This window comes from Ostrinia furnacalis, unplaced genomic scaffold (genome assembly GCF_004193835.3).
Source record: "Ostrinia furnacalis isolate ACB-3 unplaced genomic scaffold, ASM419383v2 OfSCF1744, whole genome shotgun sequence".
Classification (NCBI taxonomy): domain Eukaryota; kingdom Metazoa; phylum Arthropoda; class Insecta; order Lepidoptera; family Crambidae; genus Ostrinia; species Ostrinia furnacalis.
In genome coordinates this window covers 102,056-123,689 of record NW_021131983.1, presented here as the reverse complement: position 1 = coordinate 123,689, position 21,634 = coordinate 102,056, and the positions used below count along the sequence as shown (strand labels likewise).

Below are 21,634 nucleotides of genomic sequence, written 5' to 3'. Positions count from 1 at the left end.
CTGGTAACACACATTGGTTTAAATGTTTACCATCATGTGTTTAAAACTGGCTTATGGGTTGACCACAAGATGGACAGGCGACCTTATAAGGTAGCAGGAAGGCGCTGCATGCCGCTACTATTCAGGCAATCTAGAAATCATTGAGGGAGGCCTATGTTCAGCAGTGGACATCCTATGGTTGAAATGATGATGATGAATGAATAATGATCTCAAACTATGCAAAGCTTGTATTATGGGTACAAGAAATCAGATATAAATATATGACCTTGAATGACATTGACTCTCTGATTCCAGGCAACTGTCTTCCCTGTCCAAGCATGCAGAGGATATGTTCGGCGAGCTGACGCGAGAGGCTACGAACCTGGCTGAAAGGACGAACGTGCTGCAGGCCAGGATAGACCGGCTCGCTATCAAGGTCACGCAGTTGGACTCTGGGGTCGAAGAAGGTACTTATTATTTATTTTATAGTCAGTAGATGAACTTTGGTCTATGAACTATGTGGGTCTCAATTTGTTTCCATTCCTGGTGGGATTTTTTCGAAAACGGTCATCTCAAATACGTTTTAGTTTGGGTGTGATCTGTGGTGGGAAACAGTAGATGACAAATAAAATTCCGTTGTGTATATTTCAAAAGAATTTAGTGGCTTGGTTCTACTACTATTTTTAACCAAAACTTGGGATTCATATTTTGCTCCCAGATTTGAGCGCGTTAAACGCGGCAGGAAGTGGGAATATTTGTTGTTATGATTTGATTTGGCTGAATCAGTACGATTGTGTTATTTCCTTATTTCATTTCCTCTTCACACCCAATACCTTTGTTAAGTTTGACTAAACATAATTATTATTTCAACCTAAAGTTTATCAAAGGTTAATTTAATTTACTTTCACACTCATTCATTACATCCTATGTGTAGTTAGAGATGATTAGGTATTCTACCTATCACCTGAACACCTAAAGACCTGACTTTGTAAAGCACAGGACTAACAAAAGACAGTGCTGAAAATGTTTATAAAAATCAACCAAAAACAAAAGACTGTGTTAATAATTAACTTTTTTTTTCAGTGTCCCTCCAAGACATTCAAATGCGCAAGGCGTTCCGTTCCTCGCGGGCGTTCCAGCAGCAACTATTCTCGCGCAACTCTATGCCGTCGGCCATGTTGGCGACATATGCGCGATGCGATCGTCCGCCTCCGTTGGAGAGGCTAAACGAATTCCGGGACGACGGACGGGACGCGAGGAAGTTTTACACGGATCCCGACTACTTCTTCGAGCTGTGGCGTAGGGAGATGCTGCAAGACACTGAGAGGATCCAGCACGATAGGGGGAAGAAGGTATGTTGTAGTGGTTGTTATCTTATCTTATCTTATTTAGGGCCGCGCATGAGCGCAGTGCACGTCGACCCATTGGGATCTTTTGTGCTTCCCTATACCTTTATCCCCCCTCATCCGCAAAGATCCTATCCATATAGTGGATCAGGAGCTTGGGTGAGAAGGACCTATATTCTTCTGGTGTCGGATAAGCCGACCCCAGGAGACCCATTCTAGTTCTAGCTAGCGCGTCACATTCGCACAGTAGGTGTTTCATGGACTCCGCATGTTCTCCACATGCTCGACAGCTGTCATCCGTAGTTAGGCCCATTTTGTGGAGCATGTGGTTTGTAGTGTAGTGTCCTGTCAGCGCACCCGTGATCACTCGGGTTTGCCTTCTGTTTCCATTGAGTATGAGCTTTTCCCATGATCTTGTGTTTCCAACTAGGAATAGTTTGGAGTGGCTCATACCGTTGGAGCTTTCCCATTCAGCTCTGTGCTTCCTGGATATATATTGCCTCATGGCCATGTGTAAAGTGCTCATAGATAAGGGCACTATCGGCTCTGGCCCAATAGGTGCCGCCTCTGACCCTTGTCTCGCTAGACTGTCGGCTCTCTCATTGCCTTCGATTCCAGTATGTCCAGGTACCCACATGAGGGTCACCCTGTTGTGCCTTCCAAGTTTATTCAGTGCCAAGATTGCCTCCAGAACGAGTCTGGATCCAACCCTCACTGAGGCAATGGCTTTGAGTGCTGCCTGACTGTCACTTAATATGTAAATGTCACGCTTTTTATGCGCCTGTTCTATATTCCTTACTGCGCACATGATTATAGCATAGGTTTCAGCTTGAAACACTGTTGCAAACCTCCCTAAGCTTTCACTGTGCTCAGATTGTTTGGAGTAGACGCCCGCTCCTGTTCCTGAGTTCATCTTGGAGCCGTCAGTATACCAGATCAGGCTGTCTTGTTGACGTTTTAGTCCTCTTTTCCAGTCTTCCCTTGTTGGTATAGACACTTTGAAATCCTTGCTAAACATGTACCTAGGCTGCATTGTATCACAACCCATGTCCATTATTGCATCTAATTGAGGATCGCTCCCCATCCTTGTGTGCTTGGTGCAAGGTTTGGATGTACTCCAAAGTCCCGCCCCCTTCAGTCTGTGCAGCGCCTTCCTTGCATCTACTTCTATCAGTATACCAGATCAGGCTGTCTTGTTGACGTTTTAGTCCTCTTTTCCAGTCTTCCCTTGTTGGTATAGACACTTTGAAATCCTTGCTAAACATGTACCTAGGCTGCATTGTATCACAACCCATGTCCATTATTGCATCTAATTGAGGATCGCTCCCCATCCTTGTGTGCTTGGTGCAAGGTTTGGATGTACTCCAAAGTCCCGCCCCCTTCAGTCTGTGCAGCGCCTTCCTTGCATCTACTTCTAGCGCCAAGTGCAGTGGGGGCAATCCCAGAATAATCTCCAATGCTGCAGTTGGCGTAGTTCTAAACGCACTCGTTATTGCTAGGCATGCAGTTCTTTGCAATTTGCCCAGTGCCGTTCTGCACGTCTGTAACCTAATTCTAGGCCACCAGACAATGCTGCCATAAAGTATTATTGGTCTCACCATAGTTATATAGATCCACCTCATCACTCTGGGACTAAGTCCCCATGTCTTCCCGTATGCACCACGACACATTCCCAGCACTCTCATAGCCTTAGCTATGACCGTATCTTGGTGTTTACGCCATGTAAGTTCCTTATCTAGGATTACCCCTAGATATTTCACTTCATTGGTCCAGGTTATCTGTTTACCATAAAGGTAGAGATGTCCTAGCCCTGTTGTATTTCTCATTTTTGTAAATGCAATAGCATTCGTTTTTCCCGGATTCACCGAGAGGTGGTTTTTGTCACACCACTCTTCCAGTGTGTTGAGGGCTCTTTGCATGATGTCTGTCACAATAGTTGGGAACTTGCCCCTTACCATAATTACCAAATCATCTGCATATCCAACCGTGTAGAGTGGTCCTTTGTTAAGTTTCACAAGTAGTGAGTCCACGACCAGGCTCCATAACAAGGGTGAGAGTACCCCCCCTTGCGGGCAGCCCTTGACAGTCCTTACACTCATGCACTCTCCTTGCAGTTCTGATTGAATAATCCTGCCTTTAAGCATACAGTCTATCCACCGGCATAGAGGTAGTGGTACCCCGTGGTCAGAAGCAGCAGCTCCTATAGAGACGAAGGTAGTGCGGTCAAATGCCCCCTCTATGTCGACAAATGTCCCAACAGTAACCTCCCTACTCTCAAGAGCCGCCTCCGCCCTGCCGGTTACATAGTGTAGCGCAGTTTCTGTAGTGGTTGTTAGGTTAATTCTAGAATATTCGTTGTTCGATTTGAAAACGCATGTTAACAATTTTCCATCTGAATGTAGCACAAGAACTTGTTCATAAGTTATATTCAGATGACGCTACTTATGCGCAGGTAGACACGCGTTTCATTTTTCTATTTCGTACAGATGTCGCGTGTCGAGTTACGTTCGTGCAAAAAGTTTGGAATCGATATTATCCCGTTTCTTTTCCTTTGTCACTACGTCCATTCATGGCAACTTTCGCGTGCGTGCCGGACGCAGCACTAGTGTCCATAGACCACCGGTCCAGGTACTTGGACTCGCAGAATGGGCCAGCCAAAATTCACGTGAGTGAATACGTGACGGTGAAACGGGTGAACGGGTATATCACGATTCGAAACGCGCGAGTGTTCTCACCTGAGTTGCGTCATCTGCGCAAGTTCTCTTAAGTTCCTGTTAAGCCGGATCTTCGCAGCCTCGGGTCGACCGGCCGCCTTGACCCGCGACTGCTCAAATGGCGACGCTGCCTCCACCTGAGGCACCACTCGTTGCGACGTTGCGAGGCATAGAGGCATATTTCGTCGCCGCGCGGACCTATCCACATTTTGTCGCTCAGGTCAACCGCTTGTCCCAAGCCTGCCTCTAGTGGATACGCGGCTTTAACGAAAGTTAAAGTCCACAGGGCATTCACGAGCAAGTAGTGAGTGACGTACGCGGGCGTATTCTCCACCCATTGTAAAAAAAATATTCGCTATGGAATGAAGAAAAAATTCGCGTGTTTTGCGCTAGATGGCGTCATTGAGTAGACATTATTTTAAATACCTTCGCGAAGATAACTTTCTGTATGTAGTACATAATATTATTGTTCTGTGACTTTAGGCCCGATTCGACCAAACTTTTATCCGAGAATAACTCTATAACTGGCACATTGACAGTTTCAGTATGGGAAAGATGTCAAAACTGACGATTTATTCCGAGATTAATATTTATCTTTTGGTCGAATCCACCCTTAATCATGTATTATTATTCGTAGGTGCGCGCGCCACGCAGCGGCGGCGGCGCGGATTCCCGCGGCACGAGACGCGTGCGGGCCCCGCATTCGACCCGCGAGCGGCAGAAGGCGGCGGCGGTGACGCGCGGCGAGCACATCATGGCGCCTGCGCAACTCAAGCAGCTCGAGCCCGACCACGCCAAGCCGGACCCTGTGTATATCTGTACGTATATCATCATCATCATCATCATCATCACCATCATCAGGTCTTAGACTCTTAGTATGACCACTGCAAAAGGACGAGACGACGAGAGAGAACTCTGTAATTTTTACAGAGACAAATGGAGGACCCACGTGAGAGCGGGTCCTATTCTACTCTGAACCACACAGCTAACATATCCACAACTTCAGTTAGCCGCTCTAGGCCGCGAGTCTCGAGTTAGAGCGATAGCTCGAAGGTCTTGAATTATTTAAGCAGTTGACACTATCATCAGATGATTTAGTCTCCATTTCTGGAGAATAACCCTGTCTAATTTATCAGAGCCAAATCGAGGATATGGGCCGACAGTCCCCACGCTTGCCAGACGGCTTGGGGACGGGTAGGCCTGATGTTCGCATATATCTCCCTTGGTTGCCTCTTAAGACATCTATGGAAAGGATGAGGGTGGCCCTATTTTATTCAGAACCACACAGCTACGAGTACCTAACTGTTAGATAATAAGCCGCTTTAAGGGTCTGACGTTAGCTCTATACGAGCGATGGTTCAAAGGCTAAGCCTTGGAGGAGACCTTTTACCGATGTAGATGCGAAAGATCTACTCTCACTAAACTGGGAACAATACTAATTAGCGCATAAAAACAGAACATCCTTTTTACTCCAAAATGAACTTTATTCCCCAGACACAAGCGTCCCGGACGGCAACTACAAGACGCCTCAAAACCGGCCGCCGTCTGCGCAGCCCGCGCGGCCCAACTCCATCGAAATCGAGAAGCAGCAGAACAGGCAACCGAGGCTCACTGGGAATGGGCACGGTGAGTGTTTGAGTAGTATTTTAGCTTGAACAAATCTGTACTTCGTATTCTGTCTGACTAATGCCCGTTTTCACCATCAAACCTTAATTTTTAAGTGACCCCTATGGTAACACATTATATTTTATGAATTTTATTTTCATAAGGGTCATTTAAAAATTAGGGATTGACGGTGAAAACGGGCATCAGAATGCTAAAAATCTGTGGAACCTTAAGGGGTCGCATGAGACCGCAGTATAATTGATTTCTTTTTCTGTCTCAATTTGCTGATACTGGAAGGGATAAATATAATATCAAGAGGCTGTGATATAAAAATTCAAGTATTCGGGCTTTGGGTATCACTTTGACGATCCATAGTTTTCTGTGTTCCTGACCCAATATTTTTTTCATGCTAATACCATCTAAATTTTCGATGCATTGTTTGAAAATGTGTGTATTAAAATTTTGTGTTGAAAAAAGTATCAGCCACATCGGTTAAGCCGATACACGAGGCAATGGAATTTTATTTATGTAAAAGATTTTACCATTTTGATAAAATGGCTCTTGTTGCGGTTGTGTTTTGCCAGTCAGGCAATATCATTCTGATTTTTTTTATGCATAACAAGACAATGCATGTATTTGTTGACCGCAATCGCACCTGATGTAAGTTAAGATGTTGCTCAAACGTACCACTACTTCCAGTGCAAGAAGAGAGCCCGTACGGTTCGGTCAACGAGCCGATATACGGCGGCAGCGCCTGCGGCACCCCGCGCCGCCCGCGCCCCTCCGTGCCGCCGCCCGCGCCGCCCGCGCCCCTCCCCGCGCCCGACCAGCCGCCCGCGCCCACGCCCACCAGGTAGCATGCAGTGTGTGACGTCACCCCGCCCGCCCGCGCCCCTCCCCGCGCCCGACCAGCCGCCCGCGCCCACGCCCACCAGGTAGCATGCAGTGTGTGACGTCACCCCGCCCGCCCGCGCCCCTCCCCGCGCCCGACCAGCCGCCCGCGCCCACGCCCACCAGGTAGCATGCAGTGTGTGACGTCACCCCGCCCGCCCGCGCCCCTCCTAGGATCAGGCTTGTTCATCTCTCGTCGTCGTTTCAGCGGAAAGACGTCCACTGCTGGACAAAGGCCTCCCCCAAGGATTTCCACAAAGACCGGTCCTGCGCCGCTTGCATCCAGGTACTTCCCGCGACCTTCACCAGATCGTCGGTCCACCTAGTGGGAGGCCTGCCCACGCTACGTCTTCCAGCTCGTGGTCGCCACTCAAGAACTTTCCTGCCCCAGCGGCCGTCAGCTCTTCGAGCTATGTGCCCCGCCCACTGCCACTTGATTTTAGCGATTCTGCGGGCTATGTCAGTCACTCTGGTTCTCCTACGGATCTCCTCATTTCTGATTATCTCTACTCAACTCAATGTCGTCAGAGTAAATACAAATGAGTAGGTCATCTTCGTAGAAACACCCGAGCGCGGTTTGTATGTGAGCGCGCCAACACGTATGCGGCGCGCACGCACACACTGACAAAATTCAGCGCACCTCACCGCTTATCCACGCAAACCGCGCTCGATGCGTTTCTATGAAGATGACCTACTCATTTGTATTTACTCAGATATCGCCAACAATAAGGTGCAATTTAGCTTGCCTCATAGTTGAGCACCGTTTCGTTTACAAACTACAGGGTTCGAGGATATATATCAAGGGATATATATCTTGATATATATTGGATATATATCCGATATATATCAAGCCGGTTTTAATGATATATATCTGGGGGCACGGCAGTGCCCCCGCCAAGTCGAGCGCGAAGCAAACACTGCCGTACCATCCTTTACTGGAACCATTTCGCCGCATTTTCAGGCCCCTATTTGAGAACCTCTGGATAAGACCAGAACGCAGAAATTTTCGTCATCTAGTAAGCTATAATCACATACTTAAAATCCAAAATTTCAAGTCTGTAGGTCATTTAGTTCCGAAGTTATGCGAAAGCAAAGTTTCGCATTTACGACACTCACTCACTCACTGATGATCATCAAAATAGAACTAGTACTTCCCATTAACTCAGAGAGCTGAAATTTGGTACAGAGTTAGGGTTTAATGGCCACATAAAGGGAAAACTATAAAAACTAGGAAAATCGAAGATCTGGAGTAACCCCACATTCATAATCAATACTACTCCGGCACCGTGGTGTTCGCCTGTATCGCTCACCGCTAGATGGCGCTAGCACTAGCAAGCGGTGTCCAGATTTTTTTCCTTTCTAGAGAAAGTCGTCGATTAAGTTGAATGTTGTGTAATTTGCATTTCGTTGATTTCGTTTATTATATTGTAAGGTTCGCTAAGGTTATGTTATTAAAACAATTCTGATTCGTTGTCCATTTTAAAGGTCGTTGAGTTTATTTGTGTTTAATATCGTAAAAAAATGTCGATAAAACGACGACGTTAAATAATTTTGCCACTTTCTACAAAAAGAAGTGAAATCCCACCAAAAACATTCTGTAAAAAACTAGCCAAGTCTCGATGGAGCTGCTTGTTTATCTCTAAAAAGTAATGAAATCTAGACAAAGTCGTGCCAAGTCTATGGTTCCTTACTGCGATTTCTTTATTATTATAGTTAATGTTGTGTGACTTGGCCGTTGAACAATCTTTATTAAGATAATCATACATATGGTTATTGTTGAATCAACGTTTTCCAAGTGGCAATTTTCCGGGTAGCGGTTCTGGCGACAGATTGATGCAATGGTATCATGGAGCACCTGGTTTTGTACCCTTCAACGGCCAAGTCACACAACATTAACTATAATAATAAAGAAATCGCAGTAAGGAACCATAGACTTGGCACGACTTTGTCTAGATTTCATTACTTTTTAGAGATAAACAAGCAGCTCCATCGAGACTTGGCTAGTTTTTTTACAGAATGTTTTTAGTGGGATCAACTTTTAAAATTTGTTACTGTATTTGTACTTTTTGACATAAGATTTTTATTTGTTTAGTTCAATTTGCCGTATTTCAAATAAATTTTATGTTTTTGCTTTATTTCTCTTAAGTTTTAAAAACATTAAAAACATGTTTATGTAACACTTATGCAATAGTATTCATGAATAATACAATAAAATAATAGTATGGCTTTCATACAAAATTGATATATATCAAAGTTGATATATATCCGATATATATCATAAATATCCGATATTTTGATATTTATAATAAATATCGGATATTTTCGAACCCTGACAAACTATAGTCTGGTCTACGAGCACGTAGAATTTTGTCCAATGACCCCAAGCTACCACCCATCCTTATCGCTCGCGCGTAATTATGTTGCTGTCTCGCTCGCACACTCACTGCGGGCACCCGTTGCACAGTCGCGACAGTATGAACAAAAGATAAGGAGACATGTAAAGTGCCCCATAAGGGCTACCTTTTCTTTTTTTATTATTTTCTATTGACGTTCATAAGTGCCACTTGTGGTCTAAACTGAATAAATATTTTTGATTTTGATTTTGATTGAGTAATATAATTACGCGCGAGCGATAAGGATGGGTAGCTTGGGATCATTGGACAAAATTATACGTGGTCAAGACCGGGCTTTAGAGAAATCCATTCCAAGCGAATTTCACTCTTATTACTCGAAAAAACGATTCAAAATGCACTATATCTATTCAGTGATCTGTCACTGTTCGCTCGTGAATTCCTTGCAGATTAGCCATGCCGATGTGACCGCCGCGCGTGTTTTGTTTTCGATGCCTACTCGTGGAGATGAACTGCGCTGTCGCGTACATAGCAAATGTGAATTTTATGTCCCACGCAACAACGCTTAAATTCCTAAGTATCTTTCACCGCACTGGTCAGAAGCGGCTAAGGCCGGCAATACACGGACCGCTTAAAGCAGTCAGGGTCGACACACAGTAGTTTGATATTAAAAAAAGGTGGACATACGATCGAAAGTCATAATTTCACCGAAACAAAAATTGTTTTGGATAGCATTTTGAATGCTGATCAACATTTGTCATTATGCATTTTTCGATAAAACGAGCCTTTCATGCTTAAAAAAAATATGACAAGAAAATTTGTATGGAGAAAAATCTTTTTTATTTTTTTTCTGGCTACTGTTGCAAACTGTAGCGGTCAAACCTTATGTAGTCGTAAGTACCTATGGTGCCTAACATTACTACATAAATACTTTTTGCGGGCACGCGCGGCCAAGCGAGTAATGGACATGCAAAATTTTAAATATTTTTATTTATTCATTATTGATTTTAATGCACTTAAAGTAATTATTAATAGATAAATATACTTAGTCTAACTTACTACAGCCCCCTATTACCTCATTTCACGCTAAAACCTTTCAAACTAGAACATAAGTTTGTAGGTACCAGGTAGTCTAAGTTGTTTTTATTGTCATTATAATATTCACTACTGGTCTACTGGTTATCGTGTAAGATAGATTAGGTAGATATCTACCCTTTACCTAGGTATATACCTACTTCTTGGCACTTATAATACCGACATACATGATTAAAAAAAGTCTTCAAGCAAGAACCCTTGACTTCAATGGTTATGAACGATTTTTTAACTTTCTAGAGTAGTCCTGAATAGATCCTTAAATCATTTTGACTGTCATAATCGATTACAGTAGGTAGCGGGATAGTTTCAATTTTGATAGAACTGTAATTTCCAGTTCTTCTGTTGAATAGTCTTACACTTTTGCAAAAAAATTTTTTTTTTTTTTGGCTCCTTTAAAGAGGTGTAAGTTTCTTTCCCTTCATCTAAAAAGACAACGTACAAAAGCTTGTAATAACACCTTTATAAGTAGCCTCAAATATAAAGCTTTTACCCAATCATCGAACTGAGAAAAATCTGAAATCCGATATTTATCACCTTCTTCCATTCATGTCTTCAATTATTATCTTCGTTCGAAAAACAATCAAAGAAAGATGTTTTAGCCTATTCACTTATCTTGATCAGAGTGTTCAAAATAATCAAAGTCACTCACATACTTACTTTTTCCGAAAGAATCCAATAGGCAGATTTGCAGTACACCAAAATGTTATCACATTATCTGCACCATGTATCAGCAGTTTTTGTGTACGTTAGCTGGCATATAAAACTATAGGTAGAGGTGTACATAATGGATCTGCAATAATGTGTGGCAATACGGCTCGGAAACGTGGCCTCTCAATATAGGCCTTCTAAATAAGCTCAAAATTGCACAACGTGCTATGGAGAGGGCTATGCTCGGTGTTTCTTTACAAGATCGAATCAGAAATGAGGAGGAGATCCGTAAACGAACCAAAGTCGTTGACATAGCCCAACGGATTAGCAAGCTAAAGTGACAATGGGCAGGGCACATAGTATGCAGAACTAATGGCCGATGGGGCAGCAAGGTTCTGGAGTGGACGCCACGTACCGGAAAGCGCAGCGTAGGACGTCCACCCACAAGGTGGACCGACGACCTCATAAAGGTAGCAGGAAGGTGTTGGATGCAGGGCACCACCAAGCGGCCATTGTGGAAATCATTGGGGGAGGCCTATGTTCAGCAGTGGACGTTCTATGGTTGAAATGATGATGGATGATGAATAATGTGTAGAAGAGGGTTACGGATATTTCCATTTGTGGTGGAATTATTTGACTAACTGAATGGAGAGCCATAAAAAATTATTTTTTACTATATGGGTTGAAACCCTTACTGAACCCACTACCTACTGTAATCGATTATGACAGTCAAAATGATTTAAGGATCTATTCAGGACTACTCTAGAAAGTTAAAAAATCTTTCATAACCATTGAAGTCAAGGGTTCTTGCTTGAAGACTTTTTTTAATCATGTATGTCGGTATTATAAGTGCCAAGAAGTAGGTATATACCTAGGTAAAGGGTAGATATCTACCTAATCTATCTTACACGATAACCAGTAGACCAGTAGTGAATATTATAATGACAATAAAAACAACTTAGACTACCTGGTACCTACAAACTTATGTTTTAGTTTGAAAGGTTTTAGCGTGAAATGAGGTAATAGGGGGCTGTAGTAAGTTAGACTTAGTATATTTATCTATTAATAATTACTTTAAGTGCATTAAAATCAATAATGAATAAATAAAAATATTTAAAATTTTGCATGTCCATTACTCGCTTGGCCGCGCGTGCCCGCAAAAAGTATTTATGTAGTAATGTTAGGCACCATAGGTACTTACGACTACATAAGGTTTGACCGCTACAGTTTGCAACAGTAGCCAGAAAAAAAATAAAAAAGATTTTTCTCCATACAAATTTTCTTGTCATATTTTTTTTAAGCATGAAAGGCTCGTTTTATCGAAAAATGCATAATGACAAATGTTGATCAGCATTCAAAATGCTATCCAAAACAATTTTTGTTTCGGTGAAATTATGACTTTCGATCGTATGTCCACCTTTTTTTAATATCAAACTACTGTGCGACAGCTTAAAGCTGCGACTGCACAGCGAACTGCAGAGTTCTATGGACGCACATACACGAACCGCTCGAGCAGTTGCAACTGATTCGGGCGGTCGACAGCACGGTGAATTTTCATCGTGCGGTCAAGCAGTCGCCAGCCATACATTGACTGCTCGAGCTGTCGACAGCTCTCGCGCAGTTACCTTCATTCCACGGCGCGCGCTGTTTTTTGTTGTTTGTTGAGCAGTTAATGCCAACTGCTCGAGCAGTTATCGCTGGCAGCTTCAAGCTGTTGACTCTTGACTACAAGAGTGGTCCGTGTATGTTGATCACTAACTGCTCGAGCTGTCCGTGTATGGCGGGCCTGACTGCTCGAGCTGTCCGTGTATTGCCGGCCTATTACTGTCTGGTCAATCTGGGGAGTATCGGCCGAGTCCTACAACATTGTGCCCACATTTTACGCGAATAAATATTTAAGATTATGCTTATTGTTGATTTTTCTGTTTCAGATCAACGCTCCCGCCTCCGCCCCCGCCGCCCGAAGGCGCTTCGCCCCCGCCACTTATGAATGGAGCTTCGCCCCCACACCGCACCGCGCTAGATGCGCATTTGGATCATATGCATGCTGTCATCGGTGAGTGATTTTATTTCCTTACAATTTGTTTTCAAGCGGACTTGTTTGCCGCGTTATAACGTTTAGCACTTTCCCGGGGCCCTCAGTAGTTCAGTACCTCGTGGCATTAATAACAGGTTGAGGATGCGTTCTTGCGGTCTTCATGCTACCTGCTTCTAAAACAATTACATGTTTGGAAAATAATGTATAATAAATACATAGTTGTTTTGTATATGTGAGCGTGTGCTTTAAGCTCGTAAACGCAGGATACGAAAAAAAATCATCCGTTTGGCTTTTACAGGTAGGTGGGGTAGAAATTTACCCCAGGGTGTTAGCTACGCATGCTTTAATTTATCATCACCTGACATGTTATCATCAGGTTTTTATAATATTTAAACAAAATTAATAAATATTTATATGACGATCAAGTAGCACGTTGTCTCGAGAATGCAGAAAGATAAATAGAGCTTCATTTACATGATACTTTTCGAACTTTGAAGACATCCCCTCAGAACAGAGCATTCATAAATTTGCCATAGAAATAGAGCTCGAAAGTGATAATTATGTAATATTTCAGTGTGTTTCATGTGTTTTGAAAATAATCATTAAGAATAAAATAAAATAAAAATTTTTTTTTTCATAATTTTATAAAAACAAGTTTTTTTATTTTGCTTTTTTATAAATCCAGAAATTTTCGTTTTATTTAACTTTGAGTTTAAAATGTGTACAAAGCATTTATTCGATATCCGATTAGTGTAAGTTTTTGGTTGCCATAATAACTTTCCAACATTTTTCTAGAAGACAATTGTGGAGACTATTAGTTGCAAATGAAAAATTCTTTGTTTTTTGTTATGATTTATTTGAAATGTTTTTTTACGCTAGATATACGTTTTCTTTAAAACAACGGTATAATATAGTGAGCCCGCTAATACAATTAAATCAGAAATTGTATTGATTTTAAATATTTACAAAACTTTCCAATTTCCGTTTGGGGTAATTTTTTACCCCAGGGTGTTCAATGTGTAACCAAAAATAAGTATGTTACTTAAGGATTAAACTTGTGTAGTGACTCAGATATTAGATCTAAAGCCTGGTTCGTGAGCACGTAGAATTTTGTCCAATGACCCCAAGCTACCTACCCTTATCGCTCGCGCGTTATTATATTGCGACGGGCGCCCGCAGTGAGTGTGCGAGTGCGGTAGCTTGGGGTCATTGGACAAAATTCTACGTGCTCACGGACCAGGTTTTTTAGATAAATGACTTCATATTAAAAAATGTTCAGGTAGTCATGTACTATCATAATAATGTAATAACTTGTTTTTGGCTGGCTACTTTATATTTGGTCTAAAAATGTATGAATCATGTCCGTTCTCCTTAGAGAGTTCATGCTATTTCAGTGAAAACTAAATCACTACCGCTGATTCCGCAGGAATGATGTCGTCAGAAGACGTAGTAGGGTCGTGCTCGCCGCCGCCGCCGCCGCCCGCGCCGCCGGCGCCGCCGTCGCCGCCGCCGGCCGAGGACAGGCCGNGGTGTCCTAAATCGGCGACAAAATGTCGAGCTGCCTTTTACGAGATCTCCTAAGTCAGCGACGAGTGCGACGCAACGCGACAAAAGCGACGAGCGCGACGCGATAAGAGCAACGAGTGAAATCAAAAGTCATCCCTTGCTTGCGGTCTACGTGTCAGCAGGGCTCATGATGGCATTTCGCTTTGCGTGCGAAGGATGGCAACATTCGAATCTTAGAATGTTTCTCGGAGTAACCCTGCTGTATAGCGCGACGTGACGGTCTCCTATACACCGTGTAAGTAAAAAAATTTTTTTTTCAGGAGCGCTAAATAACTTCTTTGAAACTAAATGGTGTTGCATTTTTATATTTGGGTCAATCGAAGCCGCAGATTCCCACTCGAATACCATTTCACATTGTCAATGCTTCGTCAGCACTATGACACAAATAGCATGCCCATTTGGCGACGAGAAGTCTCTTGTGTCAGTCGCATCAGTCCTAAGCCGCTAGGAACCGTCGCCGCCGGCCGAGGACAGGCCGCGGCCGCCGTCGCCCGGCGCGCTGGCCCGCGGCGCCTCCAGCCTCAAGCCGCCGCGCCCGCCCGCCGAGCCGCAGCCCGACCCGCGCTCCGACCTGCTCAAGGCTATACGCGACGGTGAGTGCATCACTAGTCTCCGGCCGCTAGGAGCCGTCGCCGTGATCCCGTTCGGTAGTAATATCAGTAGCTGTGATCCCGCTCGGTGTCCTAAATCAGCGCCAAATGTCGAGCTGCCTTCTACGAGATCTCCTAATTCAGCGACGTGCGCGACGCAACGCGACAAAAGCGACGAGCGCGACGCGATAAGAGCAACGAGTGAAATCAAAAGTCATCCCTTGCTTGCGGTCTACGTGTCAGCAGGGCTCATGCTGGCATTTCGCTTTGCGTGCGAAGGATGGCAACATTCGAATCTTCGAATGTTTCTCGGAGTAACCCTGCTGTATAGCGCGACGTGACGGTCTCCTATACACCGTGTAAGTAAAAATTTTTTTTTTTTCAGGAACGCTAAATAACTTTGAAACTAAATGGTGTTGCATTTTTATATTTGGGTCAATCGAAGCCGCAGATTCCCACTCGAATACCATTTCACATCGTCAATGCTTCGTCAGCACTATGACTCAAATAGCATGCCCATTTGGCGACGAGAAGTCTCTTGTGTCAGTCGCATCAGTCCTAAGCCTCTAGGAGCCGTCGCCGCCGGCCGAGGACAGGCCGCGGCCGCCGTCGCCCGGCGCGCTGGCCCGCGGCGCCTCCAGCCTCAAGCCGCCGCGCCCGCCCGCCGAGCCGCAGCCCGACCCGCGCTCCGACCTGCTCAAGGCTATCCGGGACGGTGAGTACATCACTAGTCTTATCAGTTGTGATCCCGCTCGGTGTCCTCAATCAGCGACAAAATGTCGAGCTGCCTTTTACGAGATCTCCTAAGTCACGAGCGACGAGTGCGACGCGACGCTATAAGAGCTACGAGCGTGACGCGACGCGATAAGAGCGACGCGTGAGATTAAACGTCATCCCTTGCTTGCGGTCTACGTGTCAGCAGGGCTATTTCGAGACGCTGTTTCCGTAGGTCTTTGTCACCGTACTGCTCATGCTGGCATTTCGCTTTGGGTGCAAAGGATGGTAGCATTCGAAACTTCGGATAACGTTTTTTGGAGTAACCCTGCAGTATGCAGTAGCGCAACGNACGCTAAATAACTTTGAAACTAAATGGTGTTGCATTTTTATATTTGGGTCAATCGAAGCCGCAGATTCCCACTCGAATACCATTTCACATCGTCAATGCTTCGTCAGCACTATGACTCAAATAGCATGCCCATTTGGCGACGAGAAGTCTCTTGTGTCAGTCGCATCAGTCCTAAGCCTCTAGGAGCCGTCGCCGCCGGCCGAGGACAGGCCGCGGCCGCCGTCGCCCGGCGCGCTGGCCCGCGGCGCCTCCAGCCTCAAGCCGCCGCGCCCGCCCGCCGAGCCGCAGCCCGACCCGCGCTCCGACCTGCTCAAGGCTATACGCGACGGTGAGTGCATCACTAGTCTCCGGCCGCTAGGAGCCGTCGCCGTGATCCCGTTCGGTAGTAATATCAGTAGCTGTGATCCCGCTCGGTGTCCTAAATCAGCGCCAAATGTCGAGCTGCCTTCTACGAGATCTCCTAATTCAGCGACGTGCGCGACGCAACGCGACAAAAGCGACGAGCGCGACGCGATAAGAGCAACGAGTGAAATCAAAAGTCATCCCTTGCTTGCGGTCTACGTGTCAGCAGGGCTCATGCTGGCATTTCGCTTTGCGTGCGAAGGATGGCAACATTCGAATCTTCGAATGTTTCTCGGAGTAACCCTGCTGTATAGCGCGACGTGACGGTCTCCTATACACCGTGTAAGTAAAAATTTTTTTTTTTTCAGGAACGCTAAATAACTTTGAAACTAAATGGTGTTGCATTTTTATATTTGGGTCAATCGAAGCCGCAGATTCCCACTCGAATACCATTTCACATCGTCAATGCTTCGTCAGCACTATGACTCAAATAGCATGCCCATTTGGCGACGAGAAGTCTCTTGTGTCAGTCGCATCAGTCCTAAGCCTCTAGGAGCCGTCGCCGCCGGCCGAGGACAGGCCGCGGCCGCCGTCGCCCGGCGCGCTGGCCCGCGGCGCCTCCAGCCTCAAGCCGCCGCGCCCGCCCGCCGAGCCGCAGCCCGACCCGCGCTCCGACCTGCTCAAGGCTATCCGGGACGGTGAGTACATCACTAGTCTTATCAGTTGTGATCCCGCTCGGTGTCCTCAATCAGCGACAAAATGTCGAGCTGCCTTTTACGAGATCTCCTAAGTCACGAGCGACGAGTGCGACGCGACGCTATAAGAGCTACGAGCGTGACGCGACGCGATAAGAGCGACGCGTGAGATTAAACGTCATCCCTTGCTTGCGGTCTACGTGTCAGCAGGGCTATTTCGAGACGCTGTTTCCGTAGGTCTTTGTCACCGTACTGCTCATGCTGGCATTTCGCTTTGGGTGCAAAGGATGGTAGCATTCGAAACTTCGGATAACGTTTTTTGGAGTAACCCTGCAGTATGCAGTAGCGCAACGTGATAAGTCTCCTATACACCGTGTGAGTAAACAATGTAATTTTTCAGGAGCACTAAATAACTTCTTTGAAACTAAATGTGTTGCACATTTTGAATCACACTCCAAATTCCAATATCATTTCACATAGTCGACCATCGAGCCGATATGACACCCTTAATCTTTTGATAGATTTTTCATTCTATCGTCTTGTCCCCAGGCATAAAACTGCGCAAAGTGGAGAAGCGCTGCGACGAGAACACCGGCCGCTACGACACGCTGCGCGGCGCGCCCGCCTTCCACGACGTCGCCTCCATCCTGGCGCGTCGCGTCGCCGTCGAGCTGTCCGACACCTCCTCGGGCGCCGACTCCGACTCCGACGACTCCGACCAGTGGACCGAGAGCCGCGCGTGACGCCGGCCCGCCCGCGCCCGGCCGCCGCCCGCCGCGCCCGACCCCGCCCACAAACCGGACCCCGCCCACAAACTCGCGTCTGACCCCGCCCACAAACTCGCGTCTGACCCCGCCCACAAACTCGCGTCTGACCCCGCCCACAAACTCGCGTCTGACCCCGCCCACAAGCTTGCGCCCGCCCCGTCCGCTACCGACTCGCCCCCCCNTCCCCCCCGAAGCCGCAGCGCGTGGAGATCGTCCTCCCGCCGAGGACCGACTCCGTCGACGTGACCTCGCCCCCCGTGTCGACCTTCCGCCTGGCCCGGGCGGACTCGAAGCCCGACGACCCGAAGCCCGCCGCGAAGGAACCGTCGGTGGAAAAGGAGCCGCCGAAAGTTGAAAAGTTGCCCGTCGCCGCCGAGCCGACGGAGAAAACGACGCGCGAGAACTGCGCGGAAGCGACCAGGATCGAACCCGAGAGGAGGACGGAGGAAAAGCCGCCGCCGCTCGCGAGCAACGAGGAGTCGAACGGCGTCGGCGACAAGATCAAGAAGTTCGAGAAGGCCGCCGAGGACGCCAGCGCCAGCGCCGGCCGCATGTCCCGGCCCGGCTCCGTGCGCGGCCGCCGCGCCGAGCGCCTCGGCTCCGACGACCTGCCGCCGCCCGCCACGCCCTTCAAGGACGCCACCTTCGACCTCGACAACCCGAGCCCCGTCGAGAAGACCCCCACCGTGGTCGAGCGCCAGCAGAGCCTGACGAGAAACAGCAACGCGAATTTAGTCGCCAAGTGGCAGCGCAGCGACAGCGGCTCCGTCGAGGGCGAGAAGGTCAAGCCGGAGCCGCAGCGCATCATCAAGCCGGAGTTCAAGCCGATCGCGTCGCCGGTCGAGGTGACGATTCGCTCGCCGAGCCTCGGCGCCAAGGCGCCCGACCGGTTCCCGTCGCACGGCACCGCCTTCCGCAACGTCGCGTCGCCGGACCCGGCGCGCCCGAAGCCCGCCGACGACAAACCTTGCAAGTTAAAAAACAAGGAGAAGCACTCCGTCAGCAAGGGCTCGAGCTACTTCACGCGCGGCTCCGAGGAGATCTGGCTGGTGAAGAAGAAGGACATCGAGGAGATCGAGGAGCGCGTGCTGGACTCGTTCCGGCGCGCCGGCGGCGGCGTGACGGCGCGGCCGGCGTCGGACGGCGGGTTCGCGCACGCGACGATGGGCCGCGCGCGCCGGTCCGCGTACGCCCGCAGCGAGTCGCTGGACCCGCAGTGGGCGGGCGCGCGCGCGCACACGCTCAAGCGGCAGGCGTCGGTGGCGTGCACGTGCGGCCACGACAAGAAGACGCGCGCCAAGCCGCCCGCCGACGCGCGCCCGCGCTCGCGCTCGCACGGCGACGACCACGCGCAGGCGCACGTGCTCGACAAGTACGAGACGCTCGTGTAGTCCAACCGAATATTTAAGTAGATGACGCAGGCGGCTCTGGGTGGCGGTGATTCGCCACTCTTTGGCGGGTAGCTCGACCGTCCCGATCCTGATGACGAGGACGACGTAGCTTTGCGCATACGTTCACTGTCTTGATCAAAAGACAATGCCGGAAATTGGCGTCTTTTTTTTTCGCGCGGCCATCGACCAAACCTTGTTTTTTGATTACAAAACAGTGTAATAAACCAAACTTACTATGACATGTATACCTCTAAACTCAGTCTGTAAGAGTTACGAGCATTAGAAGTTTGATGATTTTCATACTAGATTTGCTTTTTGCGCGCAAGTTTTGTAAGAAATTGCAACAAAATAGTGACATTGTATGTGTAAACAAACAATACCATCCATTGAAGGCTCCAGACATCAGTATGCAGCAGAATTCAGCGCAATTTTGTTGCAATTTCTTACAAAACTTGCGCGCAAAAATCAAATCTAGTATGAAAATCATCAAACTTCTAATGCTCGTAACTCAGTTCAGACTGAGTTTAGAGGTATACAGTATACCGTAATTACTTGCAATAATAAGTTTGGTTTATTACAGTATTTTGTAATCAAAAAATAAAGTTTGGACGATGGCCACGCGAAAAAAAAAGACGCCACCTTCCATACAAAATCTGGCATTGTCATTTTAGTTACACTGCCTTCGATGAATATGCTCATTATGATATGCTTCTTGTCAGTCGTTATGTCGAACGTGTGAAAGTGCCCGCCATTGTCAGAGTAAACTGAACTTGAGTTCGGTGCACTGCACGCACGCAGCGTCGCTAGTGTTGCGTTTGCGTCATCTACTTAAATATATTAGAGTCCCCTCCGTCTTCGTGTTTCGTGCACGGCAAATTGTGATCGCTTCGTAGGTCGCCCCGCGACGCGGCGGCGCTAGGTAAGGTAGCTAGGTATTTTGAATGAACCAGGTGCACGGAACTCGGATCTGTAATTAATGTTTGAATTAATCGGTGTGATTTAATGAATTTGTAATGAATGTAATTATATATCAGTCAATGATGAGATTATCGCGATAGCTAGTCTGTGCGAAGGGAAAACGATGGTAATATTTATCTATTAAACCAAAAATATATACCTTTATACCCTATAGTGATGAGAAATGGTTAGATGTAGCGGTAAAAATATCTACTCTTCACCTTTTTATTGATTAGGATGACGTTTGATACATGATAGTCTATTCCCGGGTGTGTTGCTGTACGAGATGATATTGCGAGGTGTACCGGCCATGCGCTGTCTGCCCACCTGAGCACGACCTGTCTGAATGGTGCTTTGCTTGTTGAATGTAACAAATATTTCACAAAACTATAGAACCTGTTTTGATTAGTGGTTGTGAAATTACTTTTTGAGATTGTATTATATTCTGTTTATGAAGAATTTAAATGCTTTAAGTGGTTTTATGAAGATGATCGAGCGATCGGATGTGTCACTCACGGGATCCTTATGAAACTCTCTATTATTTTACGAAACTATGAAATAATTTTACTTATGAGTTGAAAGTGTGCAGACACGACTTTAATAAAATAATAAAATAAGATTTTGTAATTTCATATTAATGTGACCTGCATTTGTAGTGCCAATTGTATCGATTGTATAGTTTCATGAACGAAAATCCATAGCTTCCATTTTGTAATAAAATTTTATACTCATCTAATACATAGTGGAAGAATTATATCATTAAAATTACATGAATACTTTAAGCGAAGAGAATCTCACGGTTTTCTCTCCGTTCTATGACTAAATATTAAACTTTTCTATGTAATAATAATTGTCTGCATTTCCTATACTTGTTATTTATATGCATTCCAAAATATTTAGTTGCTCGCTGACCCCACGCGACATTTGTTAATATTTTTTAATTGTAAATGAGCAACGAATGTGTACCAAATTATCTAAAATAATATGTAGTGTTGTACCTAGCTAGGAGTAAGTATTAAATCCATTTAAGTGTCCTGTAATAATTTCGGAAGGTAGGTATTTCATGTACTCATTGCATACTAAACAAAACCTAAAGTGTAATTTCTGTACTTTAAAAACTATCGAAAATTTTAGGAAGTATTTTAACTTATGAGTAAAACTTAACCCCGCCAATTTCTCTTGTGTACATAATTGTTTAAATCGCTTATTTAACAGTTATTATAAAATGTAACACAAACCTTTTACGATATTTTTTTAATAGTATTGGAAACATTACTGTGAAAAATGTCTAGTGTAAACAATGTGCACAAATTATTAATTTGTGTATTTTCCGGATAGATAATACAAATAAGAAGCTAATTATTTTCTAAATAAACAATTCAAAATAATTCCGTTATTTTTTAAGCGTAATGTCACTAAAGTCGCGTTTCAAAGTTTCTTTAGAAGTTGTGAATACGGATTTCTGACATATCCCAAAATTACGTAATATCTATCACATAACATCACAATCCGCAGATTTATATAAGAAATTCTAAACCATCAATAATTTTATAAATTAGAAACGCGTTTTAAAATGTTGCGGAACTTTTTCTA

At 45.8% G+C, this 21,634-nt stretch overlaps 2 protein-coding genes across 2 annotated transcripts in view; one reads left to right on the top strand and one right to left on the bottom strand.

Annotated features, from left to right (window-relative positions):
- SCAR (wiskott-Aldrich syndrome protein family member 3 SCAR) overlaps nt 1–17,856 on the top strand; it is a 37,342-nt gene extending 19,486 nt beyond the window's left edge. The window contains exons 3-12 of the mRNA XM_028305642.1: nt 295–446; nt 1,063–1,331; nt 4,677–4,857; nt 5,534–5,665; nt 6,344–6,497; nt 12,561–12,685; nt 14,094–14,166; nt 14,708–14,729; nt 15,415–15,538; nt 17,476–17,856. Of these exons, the coding sequence (XP_028161443.1) occupies nt 295–446; nt 1,063–1,331; nt 4,677–4,857; nt 5,534–5,665; nt 6,344–6,497; nt 12,561–12,685; nt 14,094–14,166; nt 14,708–14,729; nt 15,415–15,538; nt 17,476–17,669 (1,426 nt within the window). The 3' untranslated portion in view covers nt 17,670–17,856. The remainder of the gene's footprint in view (nt 1–294; nt 447–1,062; nt 1,332–4,676; nt 4,858–5,533; nt 5,666–6,343; nt 6,498–12,560; nt 12,686–14,093; nt 14,167–14,707; nt 14,730–15,414; nt 15,539–17,475) is intronic.
- LOC114353581 (uncharacterized) lies at nt 1,354–3,351 on the bottom strand. The gene is made up of 2 exons (XM_028305639.1): nt 2,734–3,351; nt 1,354–2,486 (listed from the first exon to the last, which is right to left on the bottom strand). The coding sequence occupies exons 1-2, from the start codon at nt 3,281–3,283 to the stop codon at nt 1,432–1,434; spliced, it is 1,605 nt and encodes a 534-aa protein (XP_028161440.1). The 5' UTR covers nt 3,284–3,351; the 3' UTR covers nt 1,354–1,431.
- Nucleotides 17,857–21,634: the final 3,778 nt, after the last annotated feature.